The sequence below is a fragment of the Sarcophilus harrisii genome, chromosome 1 (assembly GCF_902635505.1).
Source record: "Sarcophilus harrisii chromosome 1, mSarHar1.11, whole genome shotgun sequence".
NCBI lineage: Eukaryota > Metazoa > Chordata > Mammalia > Dasyuromorphia > Dasyuridae > Sarcophilus > Sarcophilus harrisii.
Window position 1 is genome coordinate 198,937,737 of NC_045426.1, and position 17,147 is coordinate 198,954,883.

The following is a 17,147-nucleotide window of genomic DNA, read 5'->3' on the forward strand; positions in this document are numbered from 1 at the left end:
CAAACTTCTTGTGTATTGATACATTCATTCTCAAGTTTTGCAAAGGTTATAATGGTTTCTATAACTTAAATATTATTCCTATTTAAAGGAACCTTTTGCAAAAAGGTTATAATGGTTTCTATAACTTAAATATTATTCCTATTTAAAGTTGATCTTTTCTAAACGACAAAGCATTTCTGTAAAAGATAAGTGCTGGGTTTTTAAAAAAAATATTTTTTGTTTTATTTTGTGTGTGTGTGTGTGTGTGTGTGTATTTAAAACTAAAAATTGTAAAGAGACCAATTTAGACCTTTAACATGGGGGTACTTTGTCATCTTAATGTTGCAGGGAAAAACGTATAACAACATTAGTTGAGTAAGAATTTTGGGAAGAAAAGTTTCAAGGACTTGCACTGCCCTGGTTCTGATGCCTCTTGGCTTTGCAATATCAATGCTGGTTGATACTTAGGCAACTTTCTGAAGAATATAAGTCCTAGATGAGTAGTCCGTCAATATTGGATTGGTAGAGAGAGATCCCTACCCTGCTGAAAAATACAGATTTGGAACAACTAACTTTAAAAAAGATTCAATTTGATAATTAGTGTACGATTTTTAAAATTATATTTGCTGAGAATCTATCTTTCCCTATTATATAACTCATTTTGATTAAAGCATTTATCCCATAAGAAAAGGGCTATTAGCAAAAAGCTTAGCTTTTTTTTTTCCTTTTTAGAGAGTTAAACAGGTCTTTTGACACTGCTAATTCAAAAATCATGAAAAGATCATATAAACTAAAACCTAATGCCAGCAAGCGCAAAATAGATATCTTTTACATAAGAAAGTACTTAATACTAACACAATAAGGACTCATGCCTGAAGGATAGAACCTAACCATAGAAAGTTAGTATGATGATAGGGGAGATCAAAATAAACTGAGAAGAGGACAACAATATTCAAAAACAGCTACATGAAAAATCTCAAAGGAAAAGCGCAAATTGGTTTCAGGTCTTAAAAGAATTCATGGAAGAGCTCAAAAAAAGATTTTAAAAATCAAATAAGAGAGGTTGAAGAAAAACTGGGAAAAAAAAGTGATATAAGAAAATAAAAAAGAGCCTAAAGCTTAGTAAAAGAAACACAATGGAAAAGATGTACAAAAATTCACTGAAGAAAACAACTCCTTAGAAGTGACCAAATAGAAAAGATACAAAAGTTCACTTAAGAAAATAATTCCTTAAAAATTAGAATTGAGCAAATGGATGCTAATGACTCCACAGACATCAATAAACAATCCCCCCCACTCCCCCCAAAAATCAAAAGAATGAAAAAAAAAATAGAAATGTGAAATATCACAGTAGAAAAACAAATGACCTGGAAAATAGATCCAGGAAAGATAATTTATAAATCTCTGTACTTGAAACCCTCTCCCCCCAACAAAAAACAAAAACAAAACAGATAACGTATTTAAAAAAATTATCAGAGAAAATTGCTCTGAAATTCTAGTATGGGAGGGGTGTAAAACAGAAAGTGAAAGTGTACATCAATTACATCTTGAAAGAGATCCCAAAATGTTATAGCCAAGGAGAAAATACTGCAAGCAGTCAGAAAAAAACAATTCAAATATGGTGGCACCACAGTAGGATCATACAGGATTTAGCAACTTCCACATTAAAGGATCAAAGAGATTGGAATGATAGCAAAGGAAGAAGAAACACCAACTAAGAATCATCTAACCAATGAAATAGTTTAATCCTTCAGGAGAAAAAAAATGGCATTTAATGAAATCGGGAACTTTCAAGCATTCCCGATTAAAAATAACCAGGATGAAACAGAAAACCTGATTTTCAAATACAAAAAAAAAAAAAAAGCATAAAAAGATGAACAGGAAAGAAAAAGCATGCCCTTTGACCCAGCAATGGCCCTACTAAGATTGGTATCCCAAGGAGATTTTTTTAAAAAGGGAAAAAGACCTATATGTACAAAAATATTTATAGCAGCTCTATTTGTGGTGGCAAAGAATTGTAAACGGAAGGGATGTCCATCAACTGGGGAATGACTCAACAAGTTGTGGTATATAATCCTGACAGAAATCTATTGTGCTATCTAAGAAATGAAAAGCAGGATGATGCCAAAAAAAACCTGGAAAGATTTACATGAACTTATTCAAAGTAAGCAGAACCAGAATATTATATACAATAACAGCAATATTGTCTAATAATCAACTGTGAATGACTAAGCTATCCTTAGCAATAAAATGATGCAAGACAATTCGAAATGACTTGTGAAGAAAAAAAAAGCTATCTGCCTCCAAGAAATAACCAACACAATCTGAACACAGATGGAAGCAGAATATTTTTCACGATTTCCCCCCCCCCCCCCCATTTTTGGTCTGTTTTCTTTCACAGCATGACTAATATGAAAATGTTTTATATAACTGCATATGTATTATAGTGCTTATCATCTCAGAAAAAGGAGAGAAGAGGGAGGGAGAAAATATGGAATGCAAAATTTTTAAAAAGCAAATATTAAATATTATTCTTACATGCAATGGGAGGAAAAAGTAAAATGTTATTATGGAAAAAATTAAATTCTCAGTGGTTTCCTATTGAATTAAAATGGAAATTCTTTAAACACTTTTGTCTGGCTTTCAAGTTGCTGTACAAGTCACTATCTTACTCTTACTACCCCTTTCACCTTTTCTATGCTCCAGAAAACTTTATTTCCACCTTTGTTTTTAATTCACATTTTTCTCTTTTTACCAAAATAGTCTCTATTTTACTCCCATTGAGTGTTAAAAGCTCAAGTAAAATGTCATTGTTTCCTTGAAGTATCCCCTAATATGTACTCTTTATTTTTTCCCATAAAGGCTTTCACCTTCAAATCTGTTTCAAATCTCAAATAGGACTTTTGCTATTTAACTTTCTAATATAGCTTTGATATATTGTGAGTTTTTTTATTTCCCTAAATTCCAAGACCTAAATCTTTTCTATGCTTTAGATCTCTCAACAGGCATAGTATTTTGTACACGATTAATACATGTGTACAAAACTGAATCTCCTTAGCTTGTTTAATTTTTGTTGCCCCTTTGTTGATTGAGATGATATACTTTAATAATCTTTCAATATTTCCAATTTTGTTTAATCTGCTATTATAATTATACCTAGAAGTATTACCAACATTTCTTACTGTAGATTCATTTTTATTTTTAAATCCACAATACTTCTAAGATTGCCAGTGTTAAAAAGTCTAAATTTTAAAATTCTGTCTTCTATGAAGACATATAAATCCAATGGAATCATCAAAATAAAAATATTTACCAAATGCCTTACGGACATTAATACAAAACTTCAAGTTCTTTCCCTAGGAACACTTACAATTTGAATTTTAGTAGAAGATTTAAAAAATTGGTCTAAAGAAGAAAAAAATCAGTAATCTGAAGTTTCCATATACTGGTACTAGAGTTATAATTATTAGAAGAAAACAAGACATACTCACTCACTTTTAATCCAGCTGCATAACCCACTGGTTGTGGTGCAATGTTGGACTGGCCAGCTTCTCCTGTTACTACAGCTAAACCAAAGACTTCCTGGAAGGCATCTCGGACAGCAGCAATTTTTACCTCTTTATTTGAGGTTACTACAATATCTAGTTCACCTGCAGATTCTACCAGAAACCAGGAAAGAAAAAAAGGATCCAGGTAAAAACAGAAATCAAAGCTAAAGTTTGGCTATAATCATAATAGTCCTTCTTTAGATCACATCATTTCTAAGAAATCCTTGGTTTCCATTTCTGGCATCCTCTCCATGAGACAAATGCAAAAATGAAAGTGAAAGACATTCTATGCTTGAAATGATAAGCTCTCTCCCAGTTCTGTTCTTACGTGTGTTTATGGCTCTTTCTCCATCTCTTTTGTTGGCTCTTCATTAATATCACAGCCCCTACTGTTGGCATTGGTTCTGTTTTAGGCTCTCATTTCTCTCTTTCTGCAACCATGGATTAAATTACCATCTCTAAGCAGATGATGCCCAGATCTACACACACTGCACCCTAATCTTTTGCTTTGTTTCAGTCCTCTATAACCAATGGCCTATTGGAACATTTCAAACAAGTAACATATCATATTTAACATATCCTCCTTGCATTCCCCTCTCCAATCAAAACTCTCCTCTCAAATTTTGCATTTTACAAATTTTCTGTGGTATTCATTAACTCTTTAATCTTCCTCACTGATCAACAATCAATTGTCAAATTTTGTGTTTCTAATTTTTCCCCTCTATTTATATAGCTACCACTTTAATTCAGGCCTTTAGTATCTTTCTCCTAGATTACCATCATCAGCCCCTTCATGAGTCTCCCTAACTCAAAGCTTTCATGACTGCTACTTGTGATTTTCTTTAAGTTAGATTCACTTAACCAACTCTAGTAACTCCATATACACTTTAGTATAAAATATAAAGCCTTTTGACTATCTTTTAAAATCTTCTATAAAATGGGACACAGACTATCTTTTCAGCCTCACTGAACATTATTCTCCCTCTTACACTCTGTGATCTCAACAAAATGGCCTTCTCTCTGTTCCTCATACTATTATAATACTCCATCTTCCATTTCAGTATTTTTTCATTGATCTTTCCATCATGTCTAGAATGTACTTCCTTTTCACCCCTGCACCTCAGAATCAATCTCTTCCTTTTAGATACAATTTAAGTAACACTTATCAAATGAAATATTTCTTGATCTTGAGATGCTAATGTCTTCCTGTGCAAACTGCCTTGCATTTTGCTATTTTATAATTATTTGGGTTGTATAAGCTCCCAACTTCTCTTCTAAGCTGAGTCCATTATCTGTGCAGATATCATTGAGAAAATCCTACTCTCCCTCACTTTCTTCCTTTTAAGTCATCTACTGGCAATGGCTGACACCTCTTGCAGGAAAGGTTCTGTAATCTTGGTCTTTACTATCTAGTATAAGACCAACCCCTCACCACCTTGTTCTAATTGAGAGGGAAAAAATAAGTCAGATAGAATAAACAGAAATTGATGGATTGTGATCTGCATCTCAGATTTCATTACCTTAGCTTGACATATTTTAACTCTTGGCTTTTACTCATTCCATATATCCAATCACTTGCCAACTCTTGTCATTTTTACTTTTGTAACATTTCTCATACACCTTCCTCTTTTTATATAACTACCATCACAGCAGTGATTCAATAAGCATTTATTAAGTTTCTACAACATATTGGTCAAGATGAGAGTTCAATTGCAATAAGCAGCAGCATCAGTGTGGCTACTCCTTTCGCTTATGCAGGTAATCTTGAGTTGTGACTGAAAAAAAGAATCACTCTCTGACCAACCTGGTGATATGCTTAATTTTTTTTTTATGAAGCCTCTAAAGCTTTTTTGGCCATTAGTCTTGGACTCAAGAATGAACAATGAGCCAAAAACTAATAAACAATGAATAGAAAAAGAGAGATGCCGACACAGAGAAGGCCATTCTGCTTTTGTGCCGTCTCTTCATCTCTCAGCCGGCTGCACAGCTCTGGACTTCTCCATCAGACACCAGGAATCTCTTCATTCTGTAAAATCCCATCAGCCCCACAACTCATCAGGACCTTAGGGACCTCCTCTCCCTCACACTGGAAGGCAGTGCTTTCTTCTCTGACAACTGCCATGTAATGAGGAATCAGCCATGTCGTCATTTCCTATTCAGCTGCACGCTTCTCTGCTTCTCCATTAAGTCTCCTCCCTCTCTCCTCTATGTTTTCTTTTGTATTCCATCTTCCCTCACATCCTGCAACACTGCAATGGTGACAATTGCCAACTGGCAACTTTGTCACCTCCTACTGACTCTCTATCATAACTCCTGGACAGGCTGAGATGAGGCCCTGGTCATGGTTGTGACCTTCAGCTAAGGAGACCCTAGGCATTGCTTCAGGAAGGGAAGAGCAACAGCTAGAGTAGCACGGTTCAGACCCTAATTGTTAAACAGGGTCTCACGTCTAGTGCAGCCCAGCTTTCAAAAGATCAGCCAGAAAAGGAACCACAGAGCTTTTTAGGCTGCCCTGAAATAACACAATACTCAATATCTCAAAAGAGAAGTATTTCTTTAGAGTCAAGTAAAAGTCCAATCTCTGAGGTACATGGAGTTTTAGAATACTTTCATCTTAACAGGACCAGCTCTACAAATATGCTACTTCTAAGACTAAAATAATGCCTCACTAGTTTTCTCAGAGAATAATGTTCCTGAATATAAATATATAGAGATGTGAGATTAAAAATGGCTGGTGGGACACTTTCCAAAAGAAATCATCCTAAAGAAAGCATAGATTATCAAAATTTTACTAATCATATTTGTCAACAGCTAGTTAAATTGAATGAACACCAACATCCAGGTAATATCTAATTTTAAAATCACTTTGGGTTCATCTTAACTTCTACATATAACATTTTTATTAATATAGTGAGATACATTCTTGAAGCCAAGAAGACCTGATTCCTTCTCTTATCTTTCAAATCTTATCTTTGTCCCATTGGGTGACATGGAGAAAGTACTTTCTAAAATATAGTTTATTTTATATTTAAAACATAACATTTATGTTTTAACATCAAAAATAATTTTAATGTATTTTCCTTTTGTTTGAAAAATACTATTCCTAAATTGCAATTTAACATTTAACCCTAAAGTAGAAATTAATATCTAGGACTTCTTGTGAGGATTTCAACAACAAAAAAATCAAGTTTTATAAAGACCCAGACTCTTGCGGATGTTTAGTCATTGAGTAGGATCTTTGTCATCCTCTAAATAGCCGTGTGAATTTGTTTTTGAACAAATTGTTTGAATTTCATATTTTCCAATAAAATACTGTTTTTAATACAATTTACGATTAATGTGAATATAGAATGCAATAAGGTAGTGGGGGAATTTTTTCTTTTCCCAATTCTCCTAAATTTTAAGAGAGTTCAGAACTATTTCTAGATTAAAGATAACATAACAATGATAATAATATAGTGATTTAAAGTTTCCTAAATGCTTTGCAGTATCACATACATTTCATCCTCACAACAATCCCGAGAGATAGGAATTTTTATCTCCACTTTGCAAATAAGGAAACTGTGGCAGACAGCAATTGGGTAAGTTTATCAGGGTCATACAGCTAATAAGTACCTAAGGCTACATTTGAACTCGGGTCTTCCTAACTCCTGGTCAGCAGCCTTCCATCTGTTGTTGCCTTGGCTTTTTTTCTTCCTGAGCCCTGAATACTAGAACCTTCTCTTGGAGACTGCCTTGGGCAGTGTAAGTGGCTCCCTAAACCTTTCATTCCTTGACTTTCTAAGTCTCTAAGAATTGAGAATTAGTATGGAGACCAGCATTTCTAAGCTGTGTGTGTTCTAGAAAAAGACACCTCAACTTTAGTATATGCACCTACCAAATGGGCAAATGAATTTATAGGAAAAGGAATTCTCATTTGTGATGATTAAAAACAATGACCCTATACAAAGTCGCTTTGGCTTTGATATGAGTTACTCTTGAAAAACCTATTTGGAGTTCCAAGGTTCTAAAATCTGGGACTGACATAAGGATGAAGAAATTTTTAAATAGGAAGCTAAATTTTGTACTTTTAAAGACTACCCAGATAAATTAAAGATCAAAGATCTAAAAGTAGAATATTGATAGCTTTATGTATGAACAATAACCTCACTGTATTTCTAATTGTTACTATTTACATAAATCAAGAAAAATCAATAGCAATTAGAGTCAATATTTTTAAGTTTTTCAGCCTGGTCTGTAAAGAGGATATGTCAAGATTCTATACCAGATATTTGATATAATCTCTACCAATATTATTTATGTTGTGATTAAAAATATAAAGTATGATGAATTTGATATAGCTTTAGATGTTATAACCTATTTAAGAAAATTAATTTCCTCGTTATTTTCTATGTAAAAGCTCATTTCATTTATAATCATTTAATAATTAATCATTAATTTTAATTTAATGTGTGACAAATTTGAGAGAAAGATAAAAGCGGGAAATTTAGAAAGAAAAAATTTTATAGCTCAAAGATTTAGGTAGATTTTTGTGCAAACTTCATGTTATACCCATGGACATTTAATGATTATCATATTCTATGCTACAAATATAAAATAATTCTAATACTTGTTAGTATTAATTTTTAACTTGAAAGATATTTAACTTTGCTTTAGAACTTGTTTTATGAAGAGGAATCTCTTACAATTATAAATATTATCAATCAATTACCTATCATTTTATTTCTGGAAAAAAAGGTTCATGCCAATGAATTTATTTTTATTAAGTGTCTAAAAATTAGAGCATATTAGCTCAGCTGTAATACTGAGAAATTTTTAAGCCAATTCTAGATGGAGATTTGAATTGCTATTTTTATTTCTTAAATAACCTGGAATTTCAACACAGAAGTTGATATGTACATATCTAAATTTTTAGACCTATATAACAAACTTTTAGACCTAATAAAACTACCAAATGTTTACAATGTTCAATTTCATCATTATATTCATAAATCTGATTGATAATGAGACTAAAGGGATGTCATAATTTTCTTGTAAAAAAACCCAAAAAACACTTTTCTTAGCATGTATCAAGGATAGCATATATCAAAACTCAACCATTTTTATGCTCATCAAAGCCAAAGTAAGATAATCAAACCATCAAAAGATGGTCAGTAAGCTTTTTTTTTTTTTTTTTAATGTGCTTTTACTTTACTGTAAGAATTAACAATGCATAGAGATTCAATGCCTATTTAAAGTACTCTGAATGACAGGATAAAAAGTTTAAAGATTAGTAACATTCAGCTTCATGAAAGAAGAATGTCACTTAATTCCTCATCTGTTTGACACTAAACAGAGCACTGGATTCTTCTGTGTTATCTATAGAAAAGTCACTTGTATAAGACTAGAATCAATGTAATTTTACTATAAACAGACCTCATTTTGTTGCCAAAGGATTTTAAATAACTGTTACAAAATCACTACAAGCATTAACAACATCACCTATGCTTATCGCTAGTTATTCTCATCAGGATAATGCCATAAAGGTCACATAAATTCTGCTTTAAAAATCTTCCTCTACTTCCAACAAGTAACATCAGAAATAAGAGTGCAATTTTTTGCAAGGAAAAAAAAAACCTGTTGGCATATTATTCCTATATTATGTGATAACCAAAACAAAACTGCTTATATGAAAATTTTGGCATATAATATTAGATAACAGAAGACACTAACATCTAAGATAAGATTGTGCTTAGCTCATTCTCATAAAATGAATATTGTATGAATATTATAGAATATTATTGTTTGATAAGAAATGACCAATAGGATGATTTCAGAAAAGACTGGAGAGACTTATATGAACTGATGCTAAGTGAAATGAGCAGGGCCAGGAGATCATTATATACTTCAACAACAATACTATATGATGATCAATTCTGATGGATGTGGCCATCTTCAGCAATGAGATGAACCAAATCAGTTCCAATAGAGCAGTAATGAACTGAACTAGCTACATACACCCAGCTAAAGAACTCTGGGAGATGACTAAGAACCATTACATAGAATTCCCAATCCCTATATTTTTGTCTGCCAGCATTTTTGATTTCCTTCACAGGCTAATTGTACACTATTTCAGAGTCTGATTCTTTTTGTACAGCAAAATAACGGTTTGGACATGTATACTTATTTTGTATTTAATTTATACTTTAACATATTTAACATGCATTGGTCATCCTGCCATCTAGGGGAGGAGGTGGGGGAAGGAGGGGAAAAATTGGAACAAAAGGTTGGCAATTGTCAATGCTGTAAAATTACCCATGCATATAACTTGTAAATAAAAAACTATTTTAAAAAATAATAAAAATAAAAGGAATACTGTATCTTTTTGCAAAATCTTTATCCCATCCTATAAGAAACATTATAACATGTAATTTTGACCAATCTGTTTTAAATTCTAAATTAATGTAAAACACTACCACATCAGGTAATGCTGGCATTTTCTAGGATTTCCTATGAGAATTTTAACAAGGGTATATTAGACCTAGTGTCTCAGGTTAAACTTGTTTCTTGACAGAGATATTTAAATATTTTTCTAATTCTGTATTTTCTAATATATCTGATGATTAAACACTTGGAACTTGGACTTCTTTATACCAAAAATCCCAGTAACCTGACCAAGAGGTTAAGTTCTTTGCCCAAGGTAAGAAAGTTAGTATTAGAGGCAGTATCTGGGCACAAGTTTTTCCAACCCTAAATCCAGTTAACTTTACCATGATGACTCTAACAAATAAAATATGCTCTATAAAACCTTTAATTAAAACATATATATATGTATGTGTGTGTGTATTGAGCAAAAATAATTTCACAATAAAATATGCTACTAATTTTTTTTAAAATAAAAGTCTATTTACAATAGGTTAAACCATTAGCTAATGTTTTAATTATTCTTCTAAGTTTCACATGCAAGTATACAAATACAATTATTTGATTACAAAATAGTATATGATCCATTTTAAACTTTACAAGGCATCAAAGCTAGTAGTTGGTAGTTTGATTCAATTACGTACTGATATAAGGAGCCATGCCTGGGTCCAGCGTAGTAATCATGCTTTCTACTGAGTGTTTAGTTTTATCAAGCATGGATTTCACCATAGGATTTCCAGCCACACCCTGCATCACAGAAATAAATAAGTAAAAATAAGTTACATTTACCACTGAGTATATGATGTTTTATAAATATTTTCTTGTTGTAAGCTCTTAACATAAAAACACTCATTCCAACAATAAATCTGAACCATCCTTTCACTCTCTTAAGGTGAGCATCATTTTCTTACTACATTTTTATTAACTTACTGTAAAACCTTCAAAATTCCATACCCATGAAAGGTTACAGTCAAACTTATCTTTGCAATTAACAATGGTATCTTTAGAATTAAAGATATTTTATGACTATTGAAATACTTTTGTATTTACATAAGAGAAATTATATTCAGACTGGTAGCCTTTATGTACAAGAAACTATGCTGATATTATTAAATCTGTTTTATTTTTTTTTTACTCATTCTGAGTTTACTTTTAAACATAAAAAATTATAAATCAAATTAGGTTCAGAAGTTACTTTTCATAAAGATGTACATTCTCCAATTAAAAATGAGGCTAACTATAATCCCAAAGAAATCAAAGAAGAGAAAGGAGCCCATAAAAAATTTTTTTTAATTATGGACCAAATTAAGGAATATGAATGAAATAGAAAATTATCGCATTGTAAGAAAAGATGAAAGGAACAATTTGAGAGAAACCTGGAAAGATATATATGGTTTTATGTAGAATAAAGTGAACACAACCAGAAAAACACTGTATAAAACAAAAGAACTTGAAGAATTTTGAAAAACTTAAGAATTATGTACAATGTAATGACCATGATGCCAAAGGAATGAAAATGCATGCTATTCATCTCCTAAAAAGGTGATGGATTCAAGATGCAGGATAAGACAAAGTGTCTTCTCAAAGTGGTATTTTGTTTTGCTTGACTACATATTCGCTTTTTTCCTTTAATTTTTTTCAACTTGGGGAACAGAGGAAGTTTAAAAATACGGTAGTTCCCAATCTTTATCTCCCTTCCCCAATAAAAGAGAGAATAGGGTCAATTGAAACATTTTTAATGCACAGAAGATTAGAATGAAACAGACAAGTAGAACAAATTTAAGAATTATATGTTAATTTTATATATAAAAAATAAAATAAAGCTGCAGAAATTCTCACTTTCATATAATTGTCTTTTCTATTCTATTATTAATATGGAAATACTAGTTTCATTTGATCTTTGTTAAGTTCAGAAAAATCTAGGTTATACAGTGAATAGACTGCTAAACTTGAAGTCAAGAAGATCTGAGATCAGCCTCAGACACATACTAACTATTTGACATGGGCCAGTCACTTAATCTATTGGACTTAAGTGTCCTCATCCATAAAATAGGGATAATCATAGCACCTACCAAAACTATACAACGTACAATGATCAATGACTTAGCTAGTTTCAGCAACATAATCTTTACATGCAAATATACATGTTTATATATAAAAACATACACCTACATATACACACTCACATCTCAGACAATAAGAATGTTATTCCCTTTGTTCAATATGGCTTCAAATTACTTTTGCTGGTGTTGATATACTGTTTATTTAACTATTGATTTGAGCTAGACTCATCCAAAATAGCAACCATAGTTGCTATTCATGTGGTGACAGCTTCAGACAAAGAGATTAATAATGTTCATCCTATGAGTTGGTACCGAATGGATATAGCATGTCATTATTCTATGCCTACATTTCCTTAATAAACATTCAAACAAGGTGGAGAATTGAGATTAAAAAGGTCTATCACACAACTAGTTTCTTACTTTCTTTTCTGAGGTCTGGCATAAGGAACTCCAGATATAAAAACTCCCATACCACCCCAAAGCAGATTATCAACTCATCTGTAGCTTACTGTTTAGAGAGCTGCATGGGGGCACTAAATTATTATTCATTTGCAGTCTCTTTACATTTCCTTCCCTACTCATATTTATTCACTCATAGAACCATAAAACTTTAAAGAAATTATGCATCTACCAGTTCTGATGGACCTGGCCATCCTCAGCAAGGAGATCAACCAAATCATTTCCAATGGAGCAGTAATGAACTGAACCAGCTACGCCCAGAGAAAGAACTCTGGGAGATGACTAAAAACCATTACATTCAATTCCCAATCCCTATATTTATGCCCACCTGCATTTTTGATTTCCTTCACAAGCTAATTGTACAATATTTCAGAGTCTGATTCTTTTTGTACAGCAAAATAACAGTTTGGTCATGTATACTTATTGTGTATCTAATTTATATATTAATATATTTAACATCTACTGGTCATCCTGCTATCTGGGGGAGGGGGTGGGGAGTAAGAGGTGAAAAATTGGAACAAGAGGTTTGGCAATTGTTAATCCTGTAAAGTTACCCATACATATAACCTGTAAATAAAAAGCTATTAAATAATAAATAAATAAAATAATAATAATAAAAAGAAATTATGCATCTTTACCTTCATAAAACACTGTACTATTGAGGGACTTGTTTTTGTACACTAATTTGCAGAGAAACATGAATAATATGGTCCGTTACTTTACATACATATATGCATATGAACATGTGAATATGAACAAATTTCTATACAACAAATCAAAGATCTGAAAACAATAATTTTTTTTATATCTTTAAAAAACTCTTAGACTGACAACACTGTTTCCAACTGGGTAGAAAGATTATCACTTCTTTATTTACAAATCTATAGCAGATCCTCAGGAAATTTCAATAAACTAGAAACAAAAGATAAATCTATATCAAAAGACGACAGATATTACATTTTTCTGTAGTGATCACTAAACCTTAATATATTTTAAATGCAAACTAAATTCAGATTTTCTATTGCATTTTGATGTTATTCAACTTAAAATTTTAAAGTAGTTTATTTAAAACCATTTGTTTGAGCCATCCTAATTCTGTTTCAGCGAAACAATAGCACTTCTTTGTTTTGTTCCCCTCTTCAAGAAAGGAAAAAAAAAACACTATACTTTACCTTAATAAAACCCCAGATACCACCAGCAGATTCATTCTGAACACTGGCCAATCTAGGATCTTCATGCTCCTCTGGGAAAGTGATAGCTGAGCCACTTCCAGTTCCTTGTGGCACAGATGTTAAACTGGCTTGTTGAGAAATGGGGGCTGGCACTAAACAAAAACATATTAAAAAATACAAACACTTGCTTTTTCTATGAGATTAGCAATTCAGTTATTATACATCTTTAAAAATAGGTCAATCAGTTTAAAATTCTAAATACCAAAGCAAAAATCTCAGCAATATTTTGTCTTTTTTTTTTTTTTAATCATTTATTAATATTGTGGAGGTCTCGCTGACTTCACAGCGGTCATCCCAGGGAAACCAGAACGTTTTTACAGAATATTTACACCCCACCTATTTCTAGTTTGGGTCATTCCAAATTAAAAAGATTTATCTTATGATCTATGGCTCAAATTGCCCTTCTCTAGGGTTTTACCTACTGTCTTCATGAAGCTAATCAAGTAAATGTTCTTAATCCCTTGTCTGAATTCCATGTTACATAAATTCACAAAAATTTGGAGAGGGAATCATCCCTTTTCCCACTCTTCCTTTCTACCAAATTTCAGATTTAGAGTTATTCTCATGAACTAGATAACTCAATATACCTTTTATTTAATTACAACTTAACATCTAAAGATTTTTTTTTTTAAATAAGCCTCACCTGCAAAGCATGGATAATATTTGTATATATAACTCATCCAAATAACTTTAAACTGATTTAAGAATAAACTTATTTATGTATACTATTGAAATCTTGAGCATTAGAGAGTGAGAGTATGTGTATATGTGTGTGTGTGTGTGTGTGTGTGTGTGTGTGTGTGTGTATGTGTAATGGATATAATACATACTTGTTTCAATATTTCAAAGCTCTATAAATTTCATCCATGAACATTACTTCCACTAATGCAGAGTTCATTCAACTCTTCTGTATCTCATTAAATGTTCTTCAAGACTCACTACATCAAAGAAGGTCATTACTCTATGACCAATATGGTAAAGAATAAAACTAGACTCTGGATTTATCTGGTCCTTGGAAAATAAATATAGAATCCAAAGCAAGATCTATACTGAAGTCCACTCCAGATTGGTTGGGCATTCTGAGCTAAAGTACTCTACTGGAATTGCCTTTAAGTTAACTCAGTTTAAGTTAAAGTCAAGTTTAAGTTAACTCAATGCCACAGTAAGATACCAAGACAGAACTTTAGCAGAGATATATTATCTAATTCAAATTTAAAATTTATATGTAGCAGGTACAAATACAATATTCATGCCTCATGCTAAACTAATGAAAGAAAAACAGGCTATCTAGAACTTGTTAAAATAGTGATTTAAAAATACAAATTACATCTATATCTATATATATATAATTATTTTTTTCTTAATAAAAATGGTAAGCAGCAGAAAGTTAAAAATGCTGACTGTCTAAGAGTAGTAGAGCTGTATTTGTTCCCCAAATCATTCTCTAGGAAAACAAGTAATTTTGAAGCAGGGACAGCAAGTGTCCTTTATTACTACTAATATGCAAAAGCTTTTTTTTTTTTTTTTTAGAGAGCTTGTTGAACACCTATTTCCTTGAACTACAATACTTGCTAAAGCCCTCTAGTTACTGGCCTGTGAGAATCTTCTTCAATTTACCTGGATAAGTTTTCCTGAGATGTCAAGAACAGAACTGTAACAAAGAATTCTGGGCCAAATTTTAAGCTACTGTAAATCTTCAAAATGCAATTCAGAAATATGTTTCATGACTGAAGTTTCATTTAACTTCACTAGCAAGCACACATAAGGTGATGTGCTACTGGAACCAAAATACAGAGTAATATATTTAGGAACATTCTTGCAAAAAAGAGCTACCTGTAACAGAAGGTGCAGAAAATGATGGCATCAAAGGTGTCTGGGGAGTTCTTCCTGCATGACCCCTCGTGATGTCATAGACTGCATCAACAGAAAATCCTGATGTAGGAGGACCCGCAGGAGGAGGGGGAGTAACAGTGACTGAAGCAGTACTTTTAGGCAAAGGTGAAAACTGGGGAGGGGCATCACTACTGAAGACTGTAGCAGTTGATAAGGAAAGGGGAGATGGAACTATACAAACAGGAGGTGAGGCAGCAGCAACAGATGACATAACAGAAACTGGTGAAGGTGATACAAAAGACAAAGAAGCTGAACTCTTCATGGGACCAAATGATGGCACAGTTGTAGAGAGTGTTTGTGGTGGTAAGGATTGCATTGGAGTTGTATAAGTAGAAGAAAATGACTTCTTCCAATCTGGGGAGGAAAAAAAATCAAAATATTATTGACAATATCTTATAAAAATTTCTTTATCATTTTATAATTTTCTTTCAATAGTCAAATTTATCAAAATATTCCTCCAATAATCATTAGTGAAAAGATTACTGAAAAATTCCTCACATGCTTATCAATTAAGAGAAATCTGGCTCAAATGAATTTCAACAATAACTTTATAAACAAGAAAAAAATCCAATAACTTAAAGTAAATTAAAGCATGTTAGTTATAAAAAGGAATTTCCATGGTGATTATGAGTTGGAGAGGTGTTTATTTTAATGGCTTTATACTATTTTTTCGTTGCTTCTCATTCATTTCTGACTGTTCTTGATTTTAAAACCAGTCAGAAAATATTCAAGAACACTATTAAACCCACTTGGATAGAGATAACTTTAACTCTTCCCTAATCACTTCCTCTTAGCTTTATCTACATTCTCCTTTCTGCCCCATCAAAACCAATTCTATTGCCTTTTTTCAAGACCCTCAATCTTGGATTAATTCTATCAGCCACTGTCTCTTCTCCTATTGACCCTCTGAAATAAGCTGGAGAAAATCATGAGGAAAACTAACTGGTTCCAAATTGGTTATGTAAACTGACCTGAGCATTTACTGCAACAAGACTATCCTTTTATGACTCTTTTATTAATTAACTATTCAACTTACCAGTGTCTTTACCAAACCTTTTCATTCCTCCTCAAACTACACCCTATCCTTTCTCAGCAGAGAACCTTATCTCAAAGTTCACTGAAAAAACTGAGGCCACTTACAGAGAACTCTATTTTGTTCCCTTTTCCTCATCTCACAATTCAGATGCCTTCCTCTACTATCTCTTCTTCCACTCTTACCTTACATACAGCAATAACTTTTCAGTGATCCTATACAATCCTGCCCTCTCCAGCAAATTGCCCCTTCTTCCATTCCCATTTTCTCTTCAATCTTCTCTGTCTCACTGGCTGCTTCTCTGCTCCCTATAAACACAACTCATTTCTCCCCCAACACACACACACACACACACACACACACACACACACACACACACACACACGTTCCAGCCATCCTACCACTCTACTCTATCTTTCCTCCCTTTCATGGTTAAGTTCTTTGAGAAACCCATCTATAATGGATATTTCCTTTCTTTTTAATCCCTCATCCACCTGCAAGTCTGCTTTCTGATCCCATAATTCAACAGAAACTATAC

General features: G+C 32.5%; 1 protein-coding gene across 2 annotated transcripts in view; it reads right to left on the reverse strand.

Moving 5' to 3' along the window:
• Positions 1-17,147, reverse strand: part of PRRC1 (proline rich coiled-coil 1) — a 41,869-nt gene that overhangs the window by 8,176 nt on the left and 16,546 nt on the right. For both annotated transcript variants that reach the window (XM_031968530.1, XM_031968537.1), the window contains 4 exons: positions 15,517-15,930; positions 13,624-13,775; positions 10,574-10,676; positions 3,475-3,638 (listed from right to left, as the gene is read on the reverse strand). In XM_031968530.1, the coding sequence (XP_031824390.1) occupies positions 3,475-3,638; positions 10,574-10,676; positions 13,624-13,775; positions 15,517-15,930 (833 nt within the window). The remainder of the gene's footprint in view (positions 1-3,474; positions 3,639-10,573; positions 10,677-13,623; positions 13,776-15,516; positions 15,931-17,147) is intronic.